Source organism: Trichoplusia ni, assembly GCF_003590095.1.
Source record: "Trichoplusia ni isolate ovarian cell line Hi5 chromosome 19 unlocalized genomic scaffold, tn1 tig00003849_group18, whole genome shotgun sequence".
NCBI lineage: Eukaryota > Metazoa > Arthropoda > Insecta > Lepidoptera > Noctuidae > Trichoplusia > Trichoplusia ni.
The window spans coordinates 1-21412 of record NW_020799804.1 but is presented as its reverse complement, the minus strand read 5'-3'; the positions used below and the strand labels follow the sequence as shown (position 1 = coordinate 21412).

General features: G+C 36.2%; 2 protein-coding genes and 1 pseudogene across 2 annotated transcripts; all 3 read left to right on the top strand.

The window, feature by feature from the left end:
- Nucleotides 1-1748: 1748 nt before the first annotated feature.
- On the top strand, nucleotides 1749-5248 carry LOC113506569. Its single transcript, XM_026889408.1, has 2 exons — nucleotides 1749-2366; nucleotides 2641-5248. Exons 1-2 carry the CDS (start codon nucleotides 2254-2256, stop codon nucleotides 3167-3169), a joined length of 642 nt encoding a protein of 213 aa, XP_026745209.1. The 5' UTR covers nucleotides 1749-2253; the 3' UTR covers nucleotides 3170-5248.
- A 10970-nt stretch (nucleotides 5249-16218) lies between these two features.
- On the top strand, nucleotides 16219-18665 carry LOC113506570 (annotated as a pseudogene).
- Nucleotides 18663-21400, top strand: LOC113506572. The gene is made up of 4 exons (XM_026889409.1): nucleotides 18663-18709; nucleotides 19132-19223; nucleotides 19592-19718; nucleotides 20773-21400. The coding sequence occupies exons 1-4, from the start codon at nucleotides 18670-18672 to the stop codon at nucleotides 20856-20858; spliced, it is 345 nt and encodes a 114-aa protein (XP_026745210.1). The 5' UTR covers nucleotides 18663-18669; the 3' UTR covers nucleotides 20859-21400.
- Nucleotides 21401-21412: the final 12 nt, after the last annotated feature.

The following is a 21412-nucleotide window of genomic DNA, read 5'->3' as shown; positions in this document are numbered from 1 at the left end:
TATTAAGTGTCTATCCTTCATTCTTAGATTTACTTCTAATTTGTATGTAGAATAAAAACTATTCTGATTTAAAATCTTTTTTTGTCGGTAAAATATTCTAGAGCTTCATGGCATATAGGCTGAGGGTATTAAAATGTATTCCTATATTTATGTTTTGGGATTCATAATCTGTCAAATATATATGCCATCTTAATCATCTAAGCATTATATTTCATTTAGCATAATAAAATATTATGTACCTAATTTGTTATATAATGTCAAAGTTTATTTATTTTACTCGTTCTGTTGATATACTCGTTTTTCGTACATGTATCTTTTCCAAAGTTATTATTTTTGAAGATAAAATGTAAAAAACTATATTTTTCATCTCGATAACCACATGACACTACTTAAAATAGATCTAATACAAATATAGATGGACCTCTCTCTAAATTAAATTTTTAACTAATAATTTTATTATCATGTCTGTATTAATAAATCGATGCATTCGGTATAGTCGGTATGTAGATTACGTAAACATCTAAATATAATTTATTTCGAATTACTATGAAATTTCTTTGCTGTCGCCCTATTTTCGCTCTGCACATACATTTCGTGGTAATATTTCTTAAGATTGATGGATGTGGGTCAATTCGATGTGTAAGTCTATACTATCAGATTTATACAATTATTCAAAGATTTTTTTTTTTATTTGACTGCTCTATTAATGGTTAGTACTGGTTGTTTAGTATCTAAATAGCAATTCAACAGTGAAAATCCGAAGAATAGTTTTTAATTTTTTAATGCAAATTTAATTTTGATTAAAACTACCTGTTTGAATTATCCGATGTCAAAAAAAATAATTGGTTCAATATATAAAACTATATGCCACTCTTGGAAAGCTGTCTTACTTCTCTACTTTCAACAGTAGAGTCTTAAGAAAGACAGAGACAGCATGATATGTAACGCTAACATGAAAATGATGACGTTTTGATAAACAGTCACCAAAGAGTCAATCAAAAAGAGTATCTACTATTTCTCCTGTGTATTATAGTTCCGAGTGTGACGCAACAGACGCACCTAATACGAGCCTGGCTTGAAACGCATTCCATTTTCAAACTAAATAAATAATCAATTACGAAGATCAAAAACAAAACACTTTCGGCACACAAAAACAAACATATTGACGATACACGTCAAATTGTTTTGTCTATTCCTATTATACATTTCGAATCTTAAAACGAGCACTCAAAAATAAACCTTAAGTTTTTGAAGCCAAGATAGATTTTTCTTTGACATGTAATAATAGAGGTGTGAAATAGTGTTGTACTCACAGACTCTGTTGTTTCATAATAATGATACAGTGAACTGAAATTCTGACAGATGTTGTTAAATATGTTGTCTAGAAACTCTAGCTATTTGAGTTATGTGGTCGTACGCGCTCGGTGATGTAGTATTATTGTATACACACTATAATATATTTGTTTTATGCGTAATCAAGATGTCTTATGCGCTTTAATTCAAAGAAACTGGATTTTGAAATTGTTTGGGAATGCGAGTTATATCGTTTGGGAATTCGTTTGTAAAGCAGGTGTTATATTAGAAAAGAAAGGAAAACAATAATAATTGAATGGCAGTTTTACATAATCTAAAAATGTAGTCCTAATTAAATCCTTAACAGGAATATCAAGGTATGTCATAGCTTCTATGAATAAAGGCTTTTGTCAATAAAAGTCGTATTTTTCATTTTGCGCCTTAAAACAGAATATACCTACAAAAAAAATTGTGTGAAGTTTATTTTACATTTTAATAGGAAATTATTATTTATTTCAAACTGTTTCTCGATTTTGTTTCATATGGTGATGAGAACACAACATAGGAATGTTATCACAGAATCAAACATTTTAATAAACTATTATTACTATATCTTATCTGATTACATTCTTGTGTCACTTGATATTTTATTAACTAAAATATTTAATCAACATCAACTATTTTAAGATCGCATCATCGCGGTCTGATATCTATCGGAAATTCCTAATAGTCCAAATATAGCCAAGAATTGTTCAAAAGTTAGCCAAATAAATTATTTTATTATTTTAATTTTTCAAGACATGAGTATTTATATTGAATTTATTCAAAAATCAGTTCACACAGCACAGTATTTACTTTCCCTCAAAGTCATTCGTCGAGCCAAACCTATCGACTTACCTCTACTCTAGCCCCCATCTGATTAAGTCCTACAGCGAGCTGTACTTTCTCCAAGTCCTCACTATGTGTTGTGTTCCGCAGGTGCTGTGTGGTGCAGTGGCGGACGCGGGCGACGTGATAGCCAACGTGAGCCGCGTGCGCCGCGCGCCCCAACCTCACTACTCGCACCGCGTGTTGTAAGTATTGCCACTGAACTATGTTAGAGTAGACTCCCAACATACCACATTGTCAAAAACTAGAACAAGAATCATTGACGATGTCACTTAAGTTTTATCGGCCCAAAGAAATACTACGAGCTTGGTATTATTCAAAACTTACATGAGATGCTCCAAAGTAGGGATAGGAATAAGGACGTATGGAACAAGATAGGTAGTAAATGTGACATCGTCTGTAGTGCGATGCCAAGTCGTGTTTATGACAGATGTTCTAATATTGTAACATGTGTTCCAGGACGGACGAGGAGCTGGACATGACCGCGGCGTGGAAGCGCTCCCACTGGCGCGACATGCAGTCCATACTGCGGCGCGAGGGCAACCAGAAGGAGGGCGTGCAGTGCTGCCCGTCCGTGCTGGAGATGGTCACCAAGAAGGGCGGGCGCACGCCCACCGGGCTGTACGTGGAGCTGTACGAGGACGGCGAGAACCAGCAGCGCCTGTTCGAGGTGTCGTGCGCGCCCAACGTGGTGGACAAGCCGTGCCGCTTCGTGGACGCGCGCCTCTACAACGAGTCGCGCTGCATCCAGAAGTACTCGTACTCGTACGCCCTCGTGCGCTACCTGCACTCCGCCGCCACGGAGACGCCGCAGCCGCGGACCGAGGGACACTTCTCCGTGCCCGGCTCCGGCGGCTGGTCCATGGACTATGTGAGAGTGCGCGCCGGTTGTGAGTGCCAAATAAAACCCAAAACAAATAAACCCGCCCGCAGAAGACACAAGCAGAGAAAGAGAAATAGGAGGGTAGTGGAAAACGACGAGACCTGATTTCGGGCTCAGTGCTAGTGAAATCGTGACTTTGAACAAATTTGGGATCGTCCCATAGTATTACGTTTACAAGGATACCTTTTCTGTTGTTTTCTGGTCGGCCGGGAGCCGCGCGCCGCCGGGGGCTGTCCTCGCCCGTCTCGAGCGCGCGCTTGTTGCTGCTGCCGCTGGTCGATGTATCAATGTATTTATTTTATTTTTTCGTCTATATTACGCTTCTTGTTGTAGTCCGTTAGTTAGTCTCGATCTTATGAAATTAAAGTGCCTTTTTGTGCCTTAGATTTAAATAGTTCACTATATTCTGGGAATTGTTGAAATTTTGAATTCCAATGCGTTATCTGTATATGCTATAAGAATTAAAAGCAAATATCACACGAGTAATAACATAAACATCTCTATCATTTGATTCATGATTGTAAGAATCTTTCACCGATTGAAACAAACAGAAAAACCCCTTTTTTGTCCTAAAATGCTGTCAATTTTCATACAATCCAGTAATTCTGTTTATTACATCGTGTGACATGAGCTTCATATCAGTATATTGTAACAGTTACCGGTTGATCGAGGTGCATAGAGTTATAAAGACTTCACCGCGCCTGTCGCACGTCGCTACACTTTCAGTAAAGTTGCAACCATAGACAACCATGTACTGCGTGATGCATGCCTATTACTCCGCTCTAACTAAAAACACTATACTCTCGTATACCCAAATGTTCATAAACCGTTCGTAAACCGCTTTATTTTGTGTAATACTGGTTTTCAATTAAATCTGCAACGTGAATTGGTCTATTTGGAATCCTATTTGAAAATGCCTTCCTCAATAACAAAGCTTGGGCAAATTTTAATGTTTGCTTCTAATATTCGTTCTCGGCTTGTATTTCGCAGTACGTTGGTGTTTCTAAAAGTGTCCTTAAAGAGCAGTCTGTGATCACTTCTTAACAAATTCAGTCGTAGTGAAGTCAGCGATACTTCTTCTGTGAAACACCCTATATCTAATAATTTCTGTATTCCAACTGTCAAACACAAGAATCTTATAACATTACTCAATCACAATCGTAGCTGGAAAATAACTTTAAACTCCAAGCAATGTTTTGTTAATAAAATAAATTTTATTATCCTATGAAAGCGTCATTAAAAATGTTTTGACACATTATGAACATAATTTTTTGTTTTGCCCTATTTAGTGTGTTCATGTTTTAATGCGAAATTGAATCCGTCTCCAACAGTTGTTTCACTTGAAGAAGGTCGCTAGGTAAAGTCGTTCCACTGATTATAATGCTCTCTTCCCTTTTAAAATTAAGAATATTTATTCAAAGTTAACAATTTATAATTTTTGTTATTATTTGTAACAGTACTTACTTCTTAGACATAAGTGCGTCGAGTCAAAGATCTGTATTATTTTCTATTTTGTAATACTTTTATTGTATTTAAAAATGTAGTTATTTTAAGGATTAATTTCATTCTATTTATACTGTTTAATACGAGGTATTCCGATATACAGTATGAATGTTAGTTTGTACGTAGAAATCGCTTCCATAAAATATAATTGATGTATATAAATAACGCAATAGTATTGTGGACTGAGATTATTTTGTGCATTTAGATGTGTAATAACAGAATGAGAGAATATTTTTATAATTAAGATAACGCTATCCATCGACAATAAAATCTTACACCTTATTTTACTTGTAGCGCCATCTGTTGACGAAAAGCAACAAATAAAAAGTTTTTTGCATATCTACCAGATGTCGCTGTAATCACCTAACCTGTCTAGCATTACGCAGAACAGTGCCATGTTTAATTAATTATAATTATATATAAGCCAATGAAACCTAATTTATTGGTCAGCTAAATATATAGAAAAGTTTGTTAAATGCATGATATAGTTCTATTAGCCGTTGACATCCAATGTACTTACCATCACAATTCCTATGTAAAACGAATTAAAGTTGAAAATAATAATGACCCAAGTGTTTATGTATAGTTACATAATTGCTTTAACACTCTCAAATAATTACAACGTTCCACCATCACAACAGCTATAATTATATTATTTTATTGTTGACATCAAAAACAAAACTTTAAATAAAATAAAAATCTGAAATAGCTAAAAAATCTTTTATTGTCACCTTATATCCTAAAACATCACTTTTAAGGTCCATCAAGGCTTACTCTATTATATAAAATTATAAAAGTTATCAGTAACTTTAAACTATTCTCTTACAGTGGCATGTAACTAAATATATGTCAAATAATTAAGCAGCATCGTGATCTGAAAACAAAAGGAAAAATATAAACAGTTCACTACGACGCCATCTATTGATGAATAGATCACAAAGAAAACACAAAGTTGAAAACGGAGGATTAATAATAAACGGAAACGTAATTGATAACTTGATCCTTACCTAAATATTTAGTAGTCAAGTACATCAGAACAAATCCAAGTCCGACAGACAGGAACTGCAAAATTCCCGCGTTCCGCTGACGTTTGTGCCACCGCGCCCTCTCGCGGGGAAGCACCTCACTTACTGTCACGTAAAGCAGCGTTCCTGCAGCCAGTCCCTGTAATAAGATGGTTTGAACTGTCACTAGATGGCGATACTGTGATTTAAGTAAAGTTACTATAAAAACGATTAGAATTCCTCTGATGTAGTCACAAAAAAATCAGCTTAAATTTCCTAGTCCTCTGTCTATCAGTCTGCCTCTGACATTAGGTAATCCTACTTTTGGTTTTGAATCATGTCAGATCTCGGTAAATATTCTTCGATCAAACAACGACACAAAAACAACATTATATTTAAATAATTTTTAACATACCTGCATAACCGGTATCGCGACAGAATCCTTTAAAGAGTTGACAGTCTCGAGCCCAGCGCCGATGCCGATGCCGAGCACGGAGCCCGCGCTGAACAGCGTGACGCACACGATGTGCGCACACGCACGGTTCGGGAAGTTCTCAGTCTCACAGAGCTCCGCGCCCAGACAGAAGCCGACCACGAACTTGTGAGAGCTGACCGCAGCTAGGAGAAGCAAGATCTGAAACAAAACAACTGGTTTTAATATTATATTTATTTAATATTTACTTGCAGTTCGTTGTATCTCCTGAACAGTAACGGACTTGTTTTTTTTTAATTTAGTTTTTTCTTGCCTCTGTAACAACAAATAAAGAAAATCAAGGTTAAGCCCTTGGGGAGACTATTTTCTTTTGAAAATATATCATTTTGTCGTTGTTATCTGGGGGCACGGCAGTGCCCCCGCCAAGGCGAGCCAAGCGAAGCGCACGGGCACTACCTACCTATTCTCGGAGCGTCGAGCGCTTCGTTGTTTTTTTAACCCTCATAACTTGGGTTTGTTATCTATTCTTAAACTCTAGGCTCTAAATTCTAACTAAGTCACATAGATACTTGCTAAATACGTGAAAAGGATGTAATCCATATGCTCAATATATCCCTGTACCTAATAAAGAAGTCATCCATTTTATGATTTCATTATTAAGGCACGATCAATCTTCTACCTTTACACAACGCTATCGTTACATATACACCTATATGTTTAGTTACATTTGCATCAAAGGAAGCATAATAAAATAAAGATAAATGCATAAGGTGGACTCTTATCAGGTCGCATTAAATGCATCTAGGTAAGTAGGTACGATATGTATCGTAGGTAATTACTTACATTCCGTTCCAAATATTTAATAATTGGTTATTAATAAAAGAATAAACATCTTCGATGTCAACCACCGGCGTTCAATTTAATTATCATTCTAGCCTTTCCCCAATTATGTTGGGGTCGGCTTCCAGTCCAACCGAATTATTAAGTACCAGTGTTTTACAAGAAGCTATACTGCCTGCTAGACCTCCTGAACCTAGTTACCTGGCCAACACTTGATTAGACTGGTTATAGACTTTCTAGCTTCTGAATAACCGTCACGCCTGTCAAAGGTGTGTCAATAACAGCCGGGACCGATGTAACGTGCCTTCCAAAACAAGGAAGAATTATTTATGACATAGATAAACCGACGGTATCAAGTGTAGCTACAGCTGTTTTTTTATGATTCGAATTCTTAGCCAAAAAAATAAAAAGATAGTAAAATATTTAGCTCTAAATACCACCGGATATGCATAGATAAAAACAAGTGTATGAAAAAAAAATCGGAATGCGCTCCTGTTCTTCCACAACAAATTAAGGAGGCCATTGTTATTAAACAAGAAAACAGGTCAATATATGTTAATTAAATAAATTGATACCGACATTAATAATATTGTCTCAGGGAAATGACGTCATCGAAGAAGTTTAATGAACCGAAGTCTGGAACACAGGCCGGTAAGAGCAATCAAATAAAACTGATATGCTAAATATTCTCTGCAATAAAGTTAAGAAAACAAATCCTGACCACATTGACTATTACCAAGCATATAGGAGATTGTTACCGGTTCTTCTCCAAAGGCATTTTAGTAACACGCAACTAGAATCAACACCTAAAGTATGCAAACCTCCAATACTGCCTCAAAAAGCCTATCAATAAACACGCACTGAAATCCGAATGGCCTAATTAATTGGTACCTATTTTCCAATGTTAACTACCTTTACTGACCACTTTGACACTGTGAGCGACGTATCCCGGGATCGGTCCTCGTAGGACAATCATTTATGTGAGCCTCGAACGTTTCTTCTGAGTCTTTGTTCATGTAGCTCGAATGTTTCAGAAACAAAGAAATAATTATATTCCTTAATGCGGGACTCATTTTTTATTTCTTTAATGATTGCGATCTTTCGGCAATCAACGTTTCAAGTTCTATTGCAAAAATCGTATCCCCAATACTAAAATAATTACACATGTTAACATTATTTGTCTTATCTGTATCAAAACGATGGCAATGCATCCGTCCCGCGGCCTTGGCTAGCCCAATTAGAAAAGAGCTCGATTTGCGTGACCAACCCACACAGATAAACAATGCTTTACTAATTATTTGTAACTTGTAGACTAAATTAGAGTTTTTAATATTTTGAAGGTTATGAGTCTATGGAATACTTTTCTATTGTTTTATACAAATTCTAACTACACATTTCTGACTATTTCAAACATTTATCCTTATATTTTGAACATCTATAGATACTACCTGATAGAAAAAACCCGTCTCAATTTATAAATTGTTGTAGTTTTTCCTCGTGAAGCCAAGTTAACATGCCTAACAGATTCTAATGGCAATTAGAAGGGGGTTTTAAATAAATATCGACCTGCATTAAGGAACATAATCTGTGTGTCACTTGCACAAAGAGAGACTCAGAACAAACGTACTAGAGAATAAGCGTCCCACGCGGGGATCGAACCCTGATTCCAGACGTAACATCAAACGCGTATCAACATTTGTAATAATGAATGGGTCTTTATTACTCTTTCACTCAACAATCAATCAACCGATTTGAACAAAACTTGGTATAATAAACACAATGGATAGTTTTTATACGGATTTTACGTTTTTGGGATCATTTTTGATTTGTAACGGGCGGTGCCGCTGGTAACAGCTAGTAAACAATAAAAAATACTAAAGTAGACGATTGCGTGTACCAACATTTTCCTCAAATACGTATATTGCTGGGGACTTACTGCCTTTATCAGACTAAATGTCAGCATTGCATGCATTATGTACTAACTAACAAGCCAATGACACATAGGTAATACTCCATAGAGACAAGGAAAACCCACGTTAACTACGAGTATATTACACAATGTTTATGATAATGAATCAATTATGACATAGTTTTGATAATAAAGTCGCGTGTTGTTGTAGAGTGTATATTTGGAAAAAATGTTCTTAAAACAACACTAAAACAGCCAAGTGCAATTTTGACACCGTAGGCAATGAAAGAAAATACTGAAATAAATGAAAAGGACAGATTTAAGACGACCTCCGTGGTCGAGTGGCGTACGCACCGGTTTCAAGGTGTCGCTAACTCCGAGGTCCCGGGTTCGATCCCCGGTCGGGTCAATGTAAAAAATCACATTTTCTACATTGTCTCGGGTCTGGGTGTTTGTGGTACCTTCGTTGTATCTGAATTCCATAACACAAGTGCTTTCGCAACTTACTTTGGGTTCAGAACAATGTATGTGATGTTGTCCGCATTTATTATAAAAAAAAAAATAAAAAAAAAATTAAGACTGAACGAAACGACGTGTCATTTCCATACATTTGAGCGTTTTTACTAAAGTTGGAGATTCTAGATAGGTATTTAGCCACAGGTTTATGATTACGTATAGGTAAGGACTTAGGAGAAATATTTTCGTGTAATGTAGAGTATATAGATTTGCAGCAAATCAATTTTTTTGCGAAGTATTCAAAGATAGGAGGTCAGAAATGGATAATGGAACGAAGCTGATCATAAAACATACTAGCCGCATGATACCCGATATATTGTGGGTCAAAACCGCGATTGAATGGGTTCCTTAAGCCGGAAGTTGTTAACGAGGTAGGCAGAAAAGACGGTGGGGCGTAGCGGAACACGTTAATGTCTTGTTTTGAAGATTATTGTGCCTTAAAATCAGAAGAGTATGGGATCAAGTGGGTAAATCTTTTGTCCACTTTCAATTTTTAAAAGCAGCTAACAAATGAAAGACTTTTCTTTTTCTAAAACCACTCTTTAAGTTGACAAGATTAAGGGCCGATTTTTCAATCACTAGATAACTTTTATTCGACGAATATGTTTGACGTTTTGACAGCTTTTGTATAGAAAATATGTCAAACGGCCATATTTATTCCTCAAATAAAAGTTATCTGACGATTGAAAAATCGGGCCTATATGAAATATATTTTTTATCTGGCAACAAATCATTGATGATATCAAAAACTATTTGAAAACCATAATAACAAAGATTAATACTATATTGATAACCGACTCAGTAGTAGTATAGTAGAAAGACATTTTGTGTTGCCATAAATTAAATGTTTACAAAATTATCCGAATTTAGATAAATGAATGCCTTAGAACGACTGTCGTTCAATAAAATAAATGTGAAAGCAATAGCATAATGATAAAAAACAATAACACCTCATTACGTGTAATTGTTTCAACCTTATCTAAGTAATTAACGATCCGCTTATCACATAACGAAGTAACGAATCCGTTGAGTGTACTGCACGGTTATCTCTGAAGGATCAGCTATCGTTATAATGTAGGTCAATAGATATCCAACAACATCTAGAAGGAGTTAGAAAACTAGTCGTCGCAACTTTGTTTAAGACATTTTTCAAACTGTTTTGTGACCGTTCAACTCGCAAACTGGATTGGTTTAGGTACCTAAAATAAGGTTGATAATCTTGATGTGCATTTTAATAAAAAAAAAACATCAAATAAATAAATTATTTATATATTTCTTTGGTATAACTGATTTTTATTGTTGTTTTCGGATAATTTGTAGGCGCCAAGAGGTTTTAGACAGGAAAACGTCAATATTGTTTAATTTATAAAGTGCCTATACTGATAAAGTACCTACACATACCTAACTTTTAAATAATGCATCCCTTCCTTTTCTCTAGGGTAAGTATACATGTTAATTGCAAACTATATTTGGTAATGACACTTGTTTACCACGACAATCCCAAAGTTTTGAATACAGCAAAAGACAGAAGCTAACTAATAGAGAATATATTCATCATATTAAGGATTGACCCATCAAAATTGCTTAATTTATTACCTAAGAAACGTGACAATATGCTTAGCACGCGATTGTCACGCAACATTTACTAAACTAGAATATATTGTTATCAGTGTCGATAAATGTCATAAAAACTTTCATAAACATTGCTTATTATTTCGATATAGATACATTATTAACGCGATTTTCCACCTTACATTATTTCGGTATAATAAGGTGGTTAATATGAGATGTAATAAGAAAAGAAAATTTTAACACTCTATCTATCACCCTTGATGAGATACAATATAGATGGACACAAGGCTGAGTTTTAGGGTAAACGTTGAACCCTTTAGGTATGCCACCCAAAAAATATCGAAGAAGAACATTCATAACTTAAAGGGAAACAAATGGCGACCAAAGAAGGTCCGTATTCCAATAATTAAATTCCAAAATTATTTTCGAAACGGTCAGCCGTAGGACATAGTAAGGAAATACATACTGTGTAGGTTTTTTTATTACCATACCGGTTCAACTGGTCTTGGTGTGGTGGACGACCCGGCGAAATCTTTAAATATTAAGCTTAATGTTTTTGTTATGAAAGCAATTCGGACTCCACGTAAAGGCATGTTATACAGGGGTCAAAACGCCACCTGCCATTCGATATGTAAGTAGCTTAATTTTATTTTGAGTTTTCCTTAAAACTACTAACACCCTAGACAATATATAATCCTATGCTTCCGAATTGGTAATATGGTTTCTCCATCTCTCATCAGATCAGTTCGCATTGATTACAAATTAATTAGAATTAAAATTCTTATTATTAAAAGCTATGGAACGTTAAGTTAGCCACATTATGATAGTTTTATACATGAAAACGTTACATGGTCTTGGTATTGTTTTGCTGTTAATAGAAAGGCTGTAGGATCTACAATTGTGTACATTACCTATCTTATCAGACATTAGATAGAAAACTACGACGTTAGCTCTATTGCAAGGCAAATATTTTGATGCATCTGTATTTAATTAAGCTATAGGGATGTTCACTACAATTTTAAAAGAATGACTTGTTTTAAACATATCTTTAGTACAGTGTAACATTACATTTTTTATTAAGAACCTTAATGGTTGAAGCTCTACCTGCCTGTATGTCCATCTAGAACCAGATGTCTCATGAACCGTGGTCACACAATATAAATTTCTGTTACCGCAAATACCAAAAATGAAAATCGAAGTAATGTGGGTAACAAATAAATTTGAGTTTAAATGCCCACAAATTTATTTGTCACAATACCGATTTGTTTTTATTTAGCCTATTAGACGGCGAGTCCTAGTCGCACGTAGCCGGGTTATGAATAAAGAGAAAATGCATATAATATAATAATACAAATAACTTTCCCATATTGAAACTGCGTCAGGCAAAACACTATAACATTTCCATTTACCACTCCCAATAAATAAAAGAATATCAGTGCCCTTGACAGTTGGGTATAGATGTCTGTTTCTGTTAAGAGTCGCGCGAATTCAGTTCGCATGCGGTTGCATGCATGCAATGTGCATGCAAGCGTGTCAAGCCCTACCCTTTTTTAGGGAGTTTATTGACCTTATACGGCCAAGAGGACAAACAAGCCATCTTGTGTATCACATTGGTACGGATGTCGATAAAAACTTTTAATTTTAGAATTGGCTAAATTACTTTAAGGGTCCTGTAATATGGATTGGTGTTTTAAAAGTTCTCCGTAAAGTTCAGGTGTAGGAGTTACTTTATATCCTATTTCCTAATGTTTAGGGACTGTTATTGAATAAACAACGCCATTAAGAGAGTCCGAATATTTTAAGTGCAAAAACAGACATAGAGATCGTTGGTTGACGTATCAGTTTGTCATCCATAAAATAGTTCGCTCTTGTTTTTTTTTACAATATGGTATCATTGAGCATCTGTTGTGTCGAGTTCACTTCCCGTTTATCACAAATACGACTTAAAAAAGGTATTTTTATTTATTCTGCAATAAGTTTTTACTCTCGACGCTCTCAAAATGTGGTCAATTATAGCAAATAAAAAAAAATTAAAGCAATTATATGCCAGTAAATTATACAAATTAGGAATTTTATACCGCCACATAATTTTGTTTGCTGATGATTCTAGCTTCTCTCATACAAGGGATCTATCCCCGCTGCTCAGCTTACAAAACAAATAGACGATAATTAAAGTTGTTCAAGCAGGAAGACTTTTAAACAAGAAACGGTACCAAAAAGGTTAATCCTGAATCACCACGAGTTCCCAAGACCTTGGAATCCTTTAATGTGGGCTGTAGAGCTTAAAGGCGTTGTCCTTTCACTACTGATATTTAGACTAGGACTTATATCATTTGTCTTTATCTCGTATCATGTTTGCATCTCTCGTTGCAAAAAGAGATGGCGCTCGATGGGCACAGTGCGGCCAGTGTAAGTTGGCATATCGGGTAAGTACGAGAGCTACAAAATATTGTTGTCTCTGTTACGCTCAACGGGCTTGTACACTTTGATCTCGTTCTAACAAACTTTTATCCCTTTTCATAAGCGCCAAGTTAGTTCGGTGGAACCATAGTATGTTGTCACGATTCTACAATAGCAATAACATTATTATTTATTTGTAAGGTGAATGTAGACCCCTTGATGTTTACCACGATAAGCTCGGATTATCGCAAGACAGACAAGTTGATTGTTGATTTTAGTTATTTCTTAATGAAGTCTTGTAATCTTGTTGACCTTTAAAAATCGCCACTTAGCAACCAAATTTAAATAAAATTTACTGTAGGTGTATTTTGAAAGAAAATGAAAATTGGTTGTAGGAGTAACCTGCAGCTTATCAACTAAGAGTTTGCCGCCATAACATTTTTTAGTTAGACTAATTACTTGTAGTGTGAGAAACCTAATAGGCATATTCGCATTTATAACAAAAACGGCGTGCCTCGAGATAAAGGACTGCAAAATATGAGCGATCTCAAATATGCGTTTATGAACCGTTTAATTAACCAAACAGCCAACAATCAGCGTATATATGACTAGAAACTGAAACCAGCTGAAAATAACTAATTTTGAAGACAAAATTCAAATTTACATAATATGTACCAACCGCTGCCTTCTCTCATTTCTAGTATATTTTTATCAGTCTGCTTGACCAGCACTTGAATAAACATATCAACCTCCACGACCAACAATTTGGCTTCCGGACAGGTTTGTCAACAGAGAGTGCTATCATGTGCCTCAAGGAGACTGTTTCAGTTACTTACGTGACCAGAAAGACGCCCGGTTGTATGCTTGCCTTTTTGGACCTGTCAAGGGCGTTCGACCTCGTTTCTTACAGAAAGTTATGGGAAAAGTTGGAAGATGAAACGTCTTGTAACCAGGAGGTTGTGTCCTTATTGAAACATTGGTACAACAATCAGACTAATGTAGTGAAATGGGCTGGGGCGTCATCCAAGCAGTGTACAGGTTGAATTGTGGAGTGAGACAGGGTGGCCTGACCTCACCCAGACTCTTCAAACCTGTATATGAACGGACTTATTGGTGAGCTCAACAGTACCGGCGTCGGATGTCACATAGACGGTGTTTGTGTTAACAACATAAGCTACGCAGACGACATGGTACTGTTGAGACCCTTCAATGGCAGCGTTAAAAAAGTTAGTTAGAATATGTGAAGTTCTCTGCCGTAGGCTCATGGACTGAAATACAATTCGAGAAAGAGTGAGATTATGATATTTAAGGCTAGCACAAAAAGTTATGCAACAGTTCCTGTCACCTAAGTGGTACCGAGTTGAAGCAAGTCTCGAATTTCAAGATATCTCGGTCACTGGGTCTCCCGAGGACTTGAAGGATGATAAAGACTTTGGGAGGGAACGTAGGGCGCTGGCGGTCAGAAGCAATATGTTGGCCCGCAGGTTTCGGCATGCATGATTCGGTAAAAGTGACTTTGTTTAAAGCCTTATTGCCAGTCATTGTATACGTGTCTCTGTGGTAAATTATACCGGATGACGTATAACGCCTGCGTGTAAATACAACAATACATTTGACGCTGCTCAGGTTTGCCGCGGTTCTGCAGTGCCTCGGGCATGTTTGCTGACGGCGCACACTGATGGTTTTAAATGCCATCATCAGAAAACGCAGTGCTTCAATTCTTCACCGGAGTGCGGACTAGCACCAAAAGCGTCCTAAACGTATTGACTGATAGGTGGGACTCTCAGTTGCTAAGACACTGGTTAAGCCGCCCACACTGTGTTGTAATTTGTATTTTATTTATTTCTTTGATGTTTTGTGTTACCTACTTTTTATATGGACCTGGTCTGAAATAAAGATTTATTATTATTATTATTATTATAATTTATTAAATCCAATGTGAATTTACATTAGTCATAATGTAACGTCTGGCCAGTTTTGTAAGATCTTTGTCCTCCCCTCTTGTAGTAGCTTGTTAGGTGTCTGCGAGGTTATCTGAAGATTACAGGTAGGTCAACTTACACTGGTCTTCCACAAAGAATAATGCAATACGTCTTTAGTTTATTATTTTAATTATAATATTTTATAAATTTTGTTTTATAAATTACGACGCATGACTGTCGGAAAAGAGAACCATGAGTGAAACGAAGTTATACTTCAAACATTGTACAGATAAGAAAGAATTAGATCATTAATGTCATTGAATGTAATTAGATAACCGAAATGTATCAAAACAAAGAATTTATTTATTATTTTTGTTATCGGTCATTTGAGGTTATCAAATGAACTAGCATTTTAAGGTCTAAATAACCCCTTAGCACCATTGCAGCACGGTATTTCGTTTCGGTAGTGCACCCTGGGAAAAAGGGCAGGTTACTTCGCCCCTAAGATGACCCCTAATCGAATTTTACACAGATAGACTTGTTTTGACACTGACAGACGTATATGTGACTATAGTATCCTTAGAGTATCTGTTAAAAAAAACGTTACACCGTTCAACAAATCATTTTGCAAAATCAATATCTCGAATAAAAGGCATTTTGCGCCTAGGTATAGCCAAATATAATAAGCACTAGTCAAGTTTTCCTGTTTAGGAAATTTTATGCAAAATGTTCACACTTCATTTTATGAATATGTAGGTACACTATACGGAGTTTGCTAATAGCACTGCATGCCGCCTATTATGCTTGGCAATAAATATTTTATTACTTTGATTATACCTCTACACCTTAGAGGAAATAATCAAATTATAATCGCGCTATTTTTTTTCTAACAGTAATCAAAGTACACTGACAAAAAATATACCATTGTAAAAAAAATATACGATCTATTTACAATGATAGCTCGTAGAAAAGAGGATGATTATATCATGGTCTATTGGTAAAGAACTTGAACTGTCAGCAGGTTGTTGGTGACGGAAGAAAAATTACGAAAAACACTGAATAAAAATGAACGAGTTGCTCCAAAAACACGGCTGTTCAAACGTATTCTCTGTCCCTAATGGGCTTCGGGAGCTAATGTCGGATATCACGCGTGAGGTGAGTAATAATAAGAATAAACAACCCTAGACTACTTACACTTGTAGATGCCCATGTTACATTATAAACTGAAGTTCTCAACAAGGTGTGAGCATGTTGGACGTGTGTCCCCATGTACCTACGCCTCTGAAAAGCATCACGTCTCTTTTCATGAACTTAACTAAAGTGAATAAAAAGAAATAAGTACAAAGAAGACGAAATAAAGGACCTACCTCCTTAGAAGCTTCATCAATATAAAATGAGGAAATGATCATGAACCACTTGTTTAAACTTTCCCACCTTCCTTTTCCAAGCTGAAAATGAACACCAATTATTTTCAAATAAGCCGCAAAATATTACATTTAACTTGTAGATTTTTAGACTATTCATGTCCTTACATAAACCATTAATTGAATAAATAAGATTCCGTGTTTTATGTTCCAATGAAACTAACACAAAAGAAAGAAGCAATAAATACATGCCTATACATATAAAAACACCTTCAATTAACTCCACCTAGGTGTTACGCTGGCAACCGCCGAAACTCTACGACTTCATAACGAACTACCTGTCAGCGTTACTGATCACTCGTGAGCACGGCATCCTGGCGGTGAAGATCCTGGACGACCTGTGCGACTGCCGGCCATCCAGTCTCCGAACATCTGCTGCGCGTGGGCTTGCAGCAAGAGGATGTGGATGTAGTAGCCAACATTATTAAAACTGAAATCGAAGGGCTGGAACTCGAAGAAGGCAAAGGTAACAGAATAGTTCCATAGCTTCAATTTTTGCGTAATGAGATTTACAGAAGTATAATACAAATCAATTTAATTTAGAGACATTGACTGACCAGGGGTCCTACTCAGTGAAGAACCAGTTAAAAAATCACCAGTGCCGCTTGAAATTATTACATTTTATCCATTTTATTTTCAGAAAAGGTCAAAGAAACCGCAATTCTTAAGAAGATCCTTTTAAGGTGCCTATGGATGAAGAACTGTCCGCCAAAGTGTGTCAAGTGGCGAGAAACGCTCACAGAGACTATTGGTACAGGAAGAACATGCTCATTAAGGTACTTACTGGTTACAAGTATTTTAGTAAAACCACCAGCGGATCTTACATGCGTTAAACTGAAATAATTTAAAATGTATGAAGAAACGTAAAAATCTAAATTATGATCTTTTCTCATCGCAATTATTGATTGATTTACCATCGCGTTGCTAAGCGTTCATAATTTCATATCATAAGCGGCGTCACAAAAAAGCGTTTGTAGATCCTGAAGTTGTATTGTAGGATCTGGTATTAGATTAAGATTCTATATTTCTGACATATTTGAACACAGGGAATGTCAGAGAATCCTGAAGAGGCTTGGGAGGAAAGCGGCCATGCACACGCTGGAAGTGTACAAGAAGACCAAACCCTCGTTGAGCGACCTGCATAGAGCTACGGAGAGAATCCAAGTATGGAATCAATTTCACATTATTATTGGAACTTTTCCGCCACGTAAGCTATTAATTAAGGAGCCTGGTTGGGTCTGAAACTAAACAATAATATTTTTGAATGATTTTATTGAAGTCCTTTTAAAAAATATGCGAGACTGAGTCATTTAAGATTTACTACTAATAAGTTTTACAATTTTCATACAAAGTTTTCCCTAAGGCAGTAAGTTAATTAATAATTAAATCACTGCTCGTAGCCGGGACAGAAACGGCTTACACAGATCACAAATTACCTAAAAAGATCGCCGTAAGATTTCTGTACATTCTTTGGTTGATTTCATCAAGTAAACAAGCAAGAATGTAATACAATTCATATTACTCTAATTACTATTTTAGGCAGCCTACAGGGGTTACCACGTCCGAAGGAATGTATTACGTCACCTGCAGCCTACAGAGAAGAAGAAGAAACCTGGCCGTAAAGTGGGAATCCCAGGCCCACCGCTGGACATTGCTGGGTCACGAGAGATCAGTCTTGGTCCTCTTATTGTAAGTTTCAAAATTCACAATAATATTAGATATAAATCCTCATTCGAAACCAGATATTCAGGACAGTGATTTTAAAATCGCGATCTTCTATATACTATCACAAGCTGGACAAAACTAGACATGTATCCAAAGCACTATGCCTTACACGGCGTACACGATACTAAATCCACATACTTACGTTCCTTTTTTACTTTTAGAAAATTAAAGTCCGTGAAGATGACGTCAATGGAATGTTTGAAAATGAGGTTAAAGAAAAACACGGTTTATCTTACGATCCTATGATGACGTTGACTCATAAAGAAGACGACGACTATCTAGAGGAGAAGTCGGAGAAGAAGAAGATACAAATAGGTGGAACCAGCAAGGGCATCAAGATGCCGGCAGTTCAGTGTGATGACGTCACTGACAGAGGCGGCGGGCCCACCTATGCGCGGTGACTACTTCTTTATGGAACTTACTTATATATTACCTCCTATTAACGTGATTGATCGATCGGACTGTACGAGGTCCGATTTATTTTGGGAAACAGCATAGAATAAAAAAATATTATAAACTAAATTCTCGACAAATTGAAATAAGAATCCAGAGAAAAATCCAAAACAGAGCCTTGATTACTTAAACCTCTTAAAAATTTCCTTAAACCCCTTCGGCCTTGCATTTACTCGTACAAAGCCATGATAAGGGCGTGTTACCGTCTACTTTATTAACAGAACCCTTCTTTTGTCTTTTTGGATTTTACGATAAAGAATATCGTGACATATATTTATGGGAAACTTAGACCTGATTCCCCGACTAAAAAGTGTCGCCTAACATTTATAAAAACAAAACAATTAAGGTTATAGTTATTTTTCACAGTATATCTGTCTGAGTCTTCAGCAGCAATGAACCGGGTCGAAGATGAAGATATGCCATATGTATCGCCTTACCAAAGAATTTCATTCGCTGAGGTTGGTCAATATTAATTTATTATATATAAAATATAAATTTATATTATACATAAAACTCGTATTTTACAAATCTAGCTGACGGAATAGCTAGGTTTTTATTTGTCATAACGAACGAAGCCGTCGGCATCTATAAGCCGACGGTGCCCCGCAGTCGGTGCGTGTTGAAATGCTGTTCATGCCCGCGCACCTACTAAATACGGGGACGCTGTACGGCGGTTAAGCTTTAGTCAGTAAGAGTCTGACACTACCCACTTCCTCCCCGAGAAGGTGGCTTTCCATAAGGATTACCCGCCTAAGCAAAAAAAAAATCGTTTTTTGTCAAATATTCTATATATTTAATTCGGTATATTAAATTCCTACGTCAACAGACTCCAGCGCACATCATAGTGGATTACGATGACGAGCCAGAAATCCCAGAGGCCCCGGGGCTAAGTAAAGATGACGAGGTATCAGTCACGCCGCCTCGTCCCTTCGAAATCCCGGAAGAGTTGCCAGGTATGGGAATACATAAGTAGTAACTCATCTTTGTAGGGCAAAATTAAATGAAGCTGCTGAAGCTTGAAGAGCAAAAAGGTTTTCTTCCTTCAATAGTTGGCTTAGTTTGACACTAGATGGCGTTGTGTGAAAGTTACGGAATATAAAAATATTTTCTTTGTTTCACGTTCATTTTACTTGAGGTGATGGGTTTCTTTCAAAGTATTTTTTTTTTTCGACTCTGTCCAGTACTGTCAATGCGGACAGTACTCATCTCGTCATATTAATGTAGTCGCCATATATGATTTATTCTTTCATTGAACCTTGGAATTTTGAGTTGACAGTTCCACGTTTAAGTCAGGACTAATAGATAACTTTTTTTTAAATTATGTTAAAAAAAGGTCGTCTGTAAATCTTGAAAGTAAAGGAATTAATAATAAATTCGTACCGATTGCGGCGTAAATGATCGAGCTATTTATAGCTTTACTCCTTATATTGCGATCGTGAGAAAATACTAAGGTCGACTGCTTAACTATGATAAGATATGCATGCATATGAATAATTTGAACATTGTTAATAAGATATCAAATAAGATAACAATAGCACACATTGAGAACTATAACATATGTAGGGTATCTTAAACACCTCCTATTTAACACAATGATTTCTTTGCCATAAATTTGCTATTAAAATAAAACTGGTGACAGACAAGCAACCCTTTATGAAATCGTTGAAGACTAAACCCGCTATCGAAAGACAAGTTTTCAGGCACAAATACATGCAAAGCACCGACCACTTGCTTTCCTGATGACTTCTATGCCACAAGAATTATATTGGATCCAGACTTTAGAACGGCTCAGAACGAATGCATCGCGAGGCGTATACATTCAAGTTTACGTCAAGGCATATGCTAGGCACCATATTTACCCCTTCACCTGTTCCTTATTTTTTGGAGTATTATAGTAAAGGGGTTTTCTTTCTTCCATTCTTCTAAGTCGCCACAATGACATATATCATTCATACATGTATTTTCATTATCTTGTTGTTCTTAGTGTGAATTATGTTCTCTTTCCAGCTAGCCCAAAACCGCCGTCAGCTCCACAATCAGCTCGTACCGATGTCGAGGACGCTACTGACGGCAATGCTGAGTACAAGGAGTAAGAGGAGACCAGGATAATGGACAACGGACGATGTTCCATTTTAGAATCTTTTGTAATAATTTTCTAGAGAAGTTCGGTGAAATTCCTTGTAATGTTAAAGCAATCTAAGAGATTTAAAAAAAAAGCGAATTATCGTTCGCGTTATGACCTTTTTTGTTTCAAAGGGATTTTGTATTGTAATTTTTCTTAATTCATAATACGATTTAAATAATAGCATGGTCTAGATGGTTAAAACAGTAGTTACTAGAATTTGTGTAATTGTTGGTTGTCAAATTATTGTCGACAATAAATTATATAAAACTACAAAAATGGATGATATGATTGCGCCGCAAATACGAGATAATTGTAAGCTCGCGTTACCTGACGGGCTTAAAGAGCTTATGAATGATATAACCAGAGAAGTAAGTTGTTCAGAAATGTATATAATCTATTTTGTCTAGGATAAAATGCCAAGGCTACATAACAATGTCTCATGCCACCTGTCAATCAGTGCCTTTTTTTCAAATAAGAAAGTGCAGTGATCACTACGATAACTTTATTTCCAGGTGGAACTGA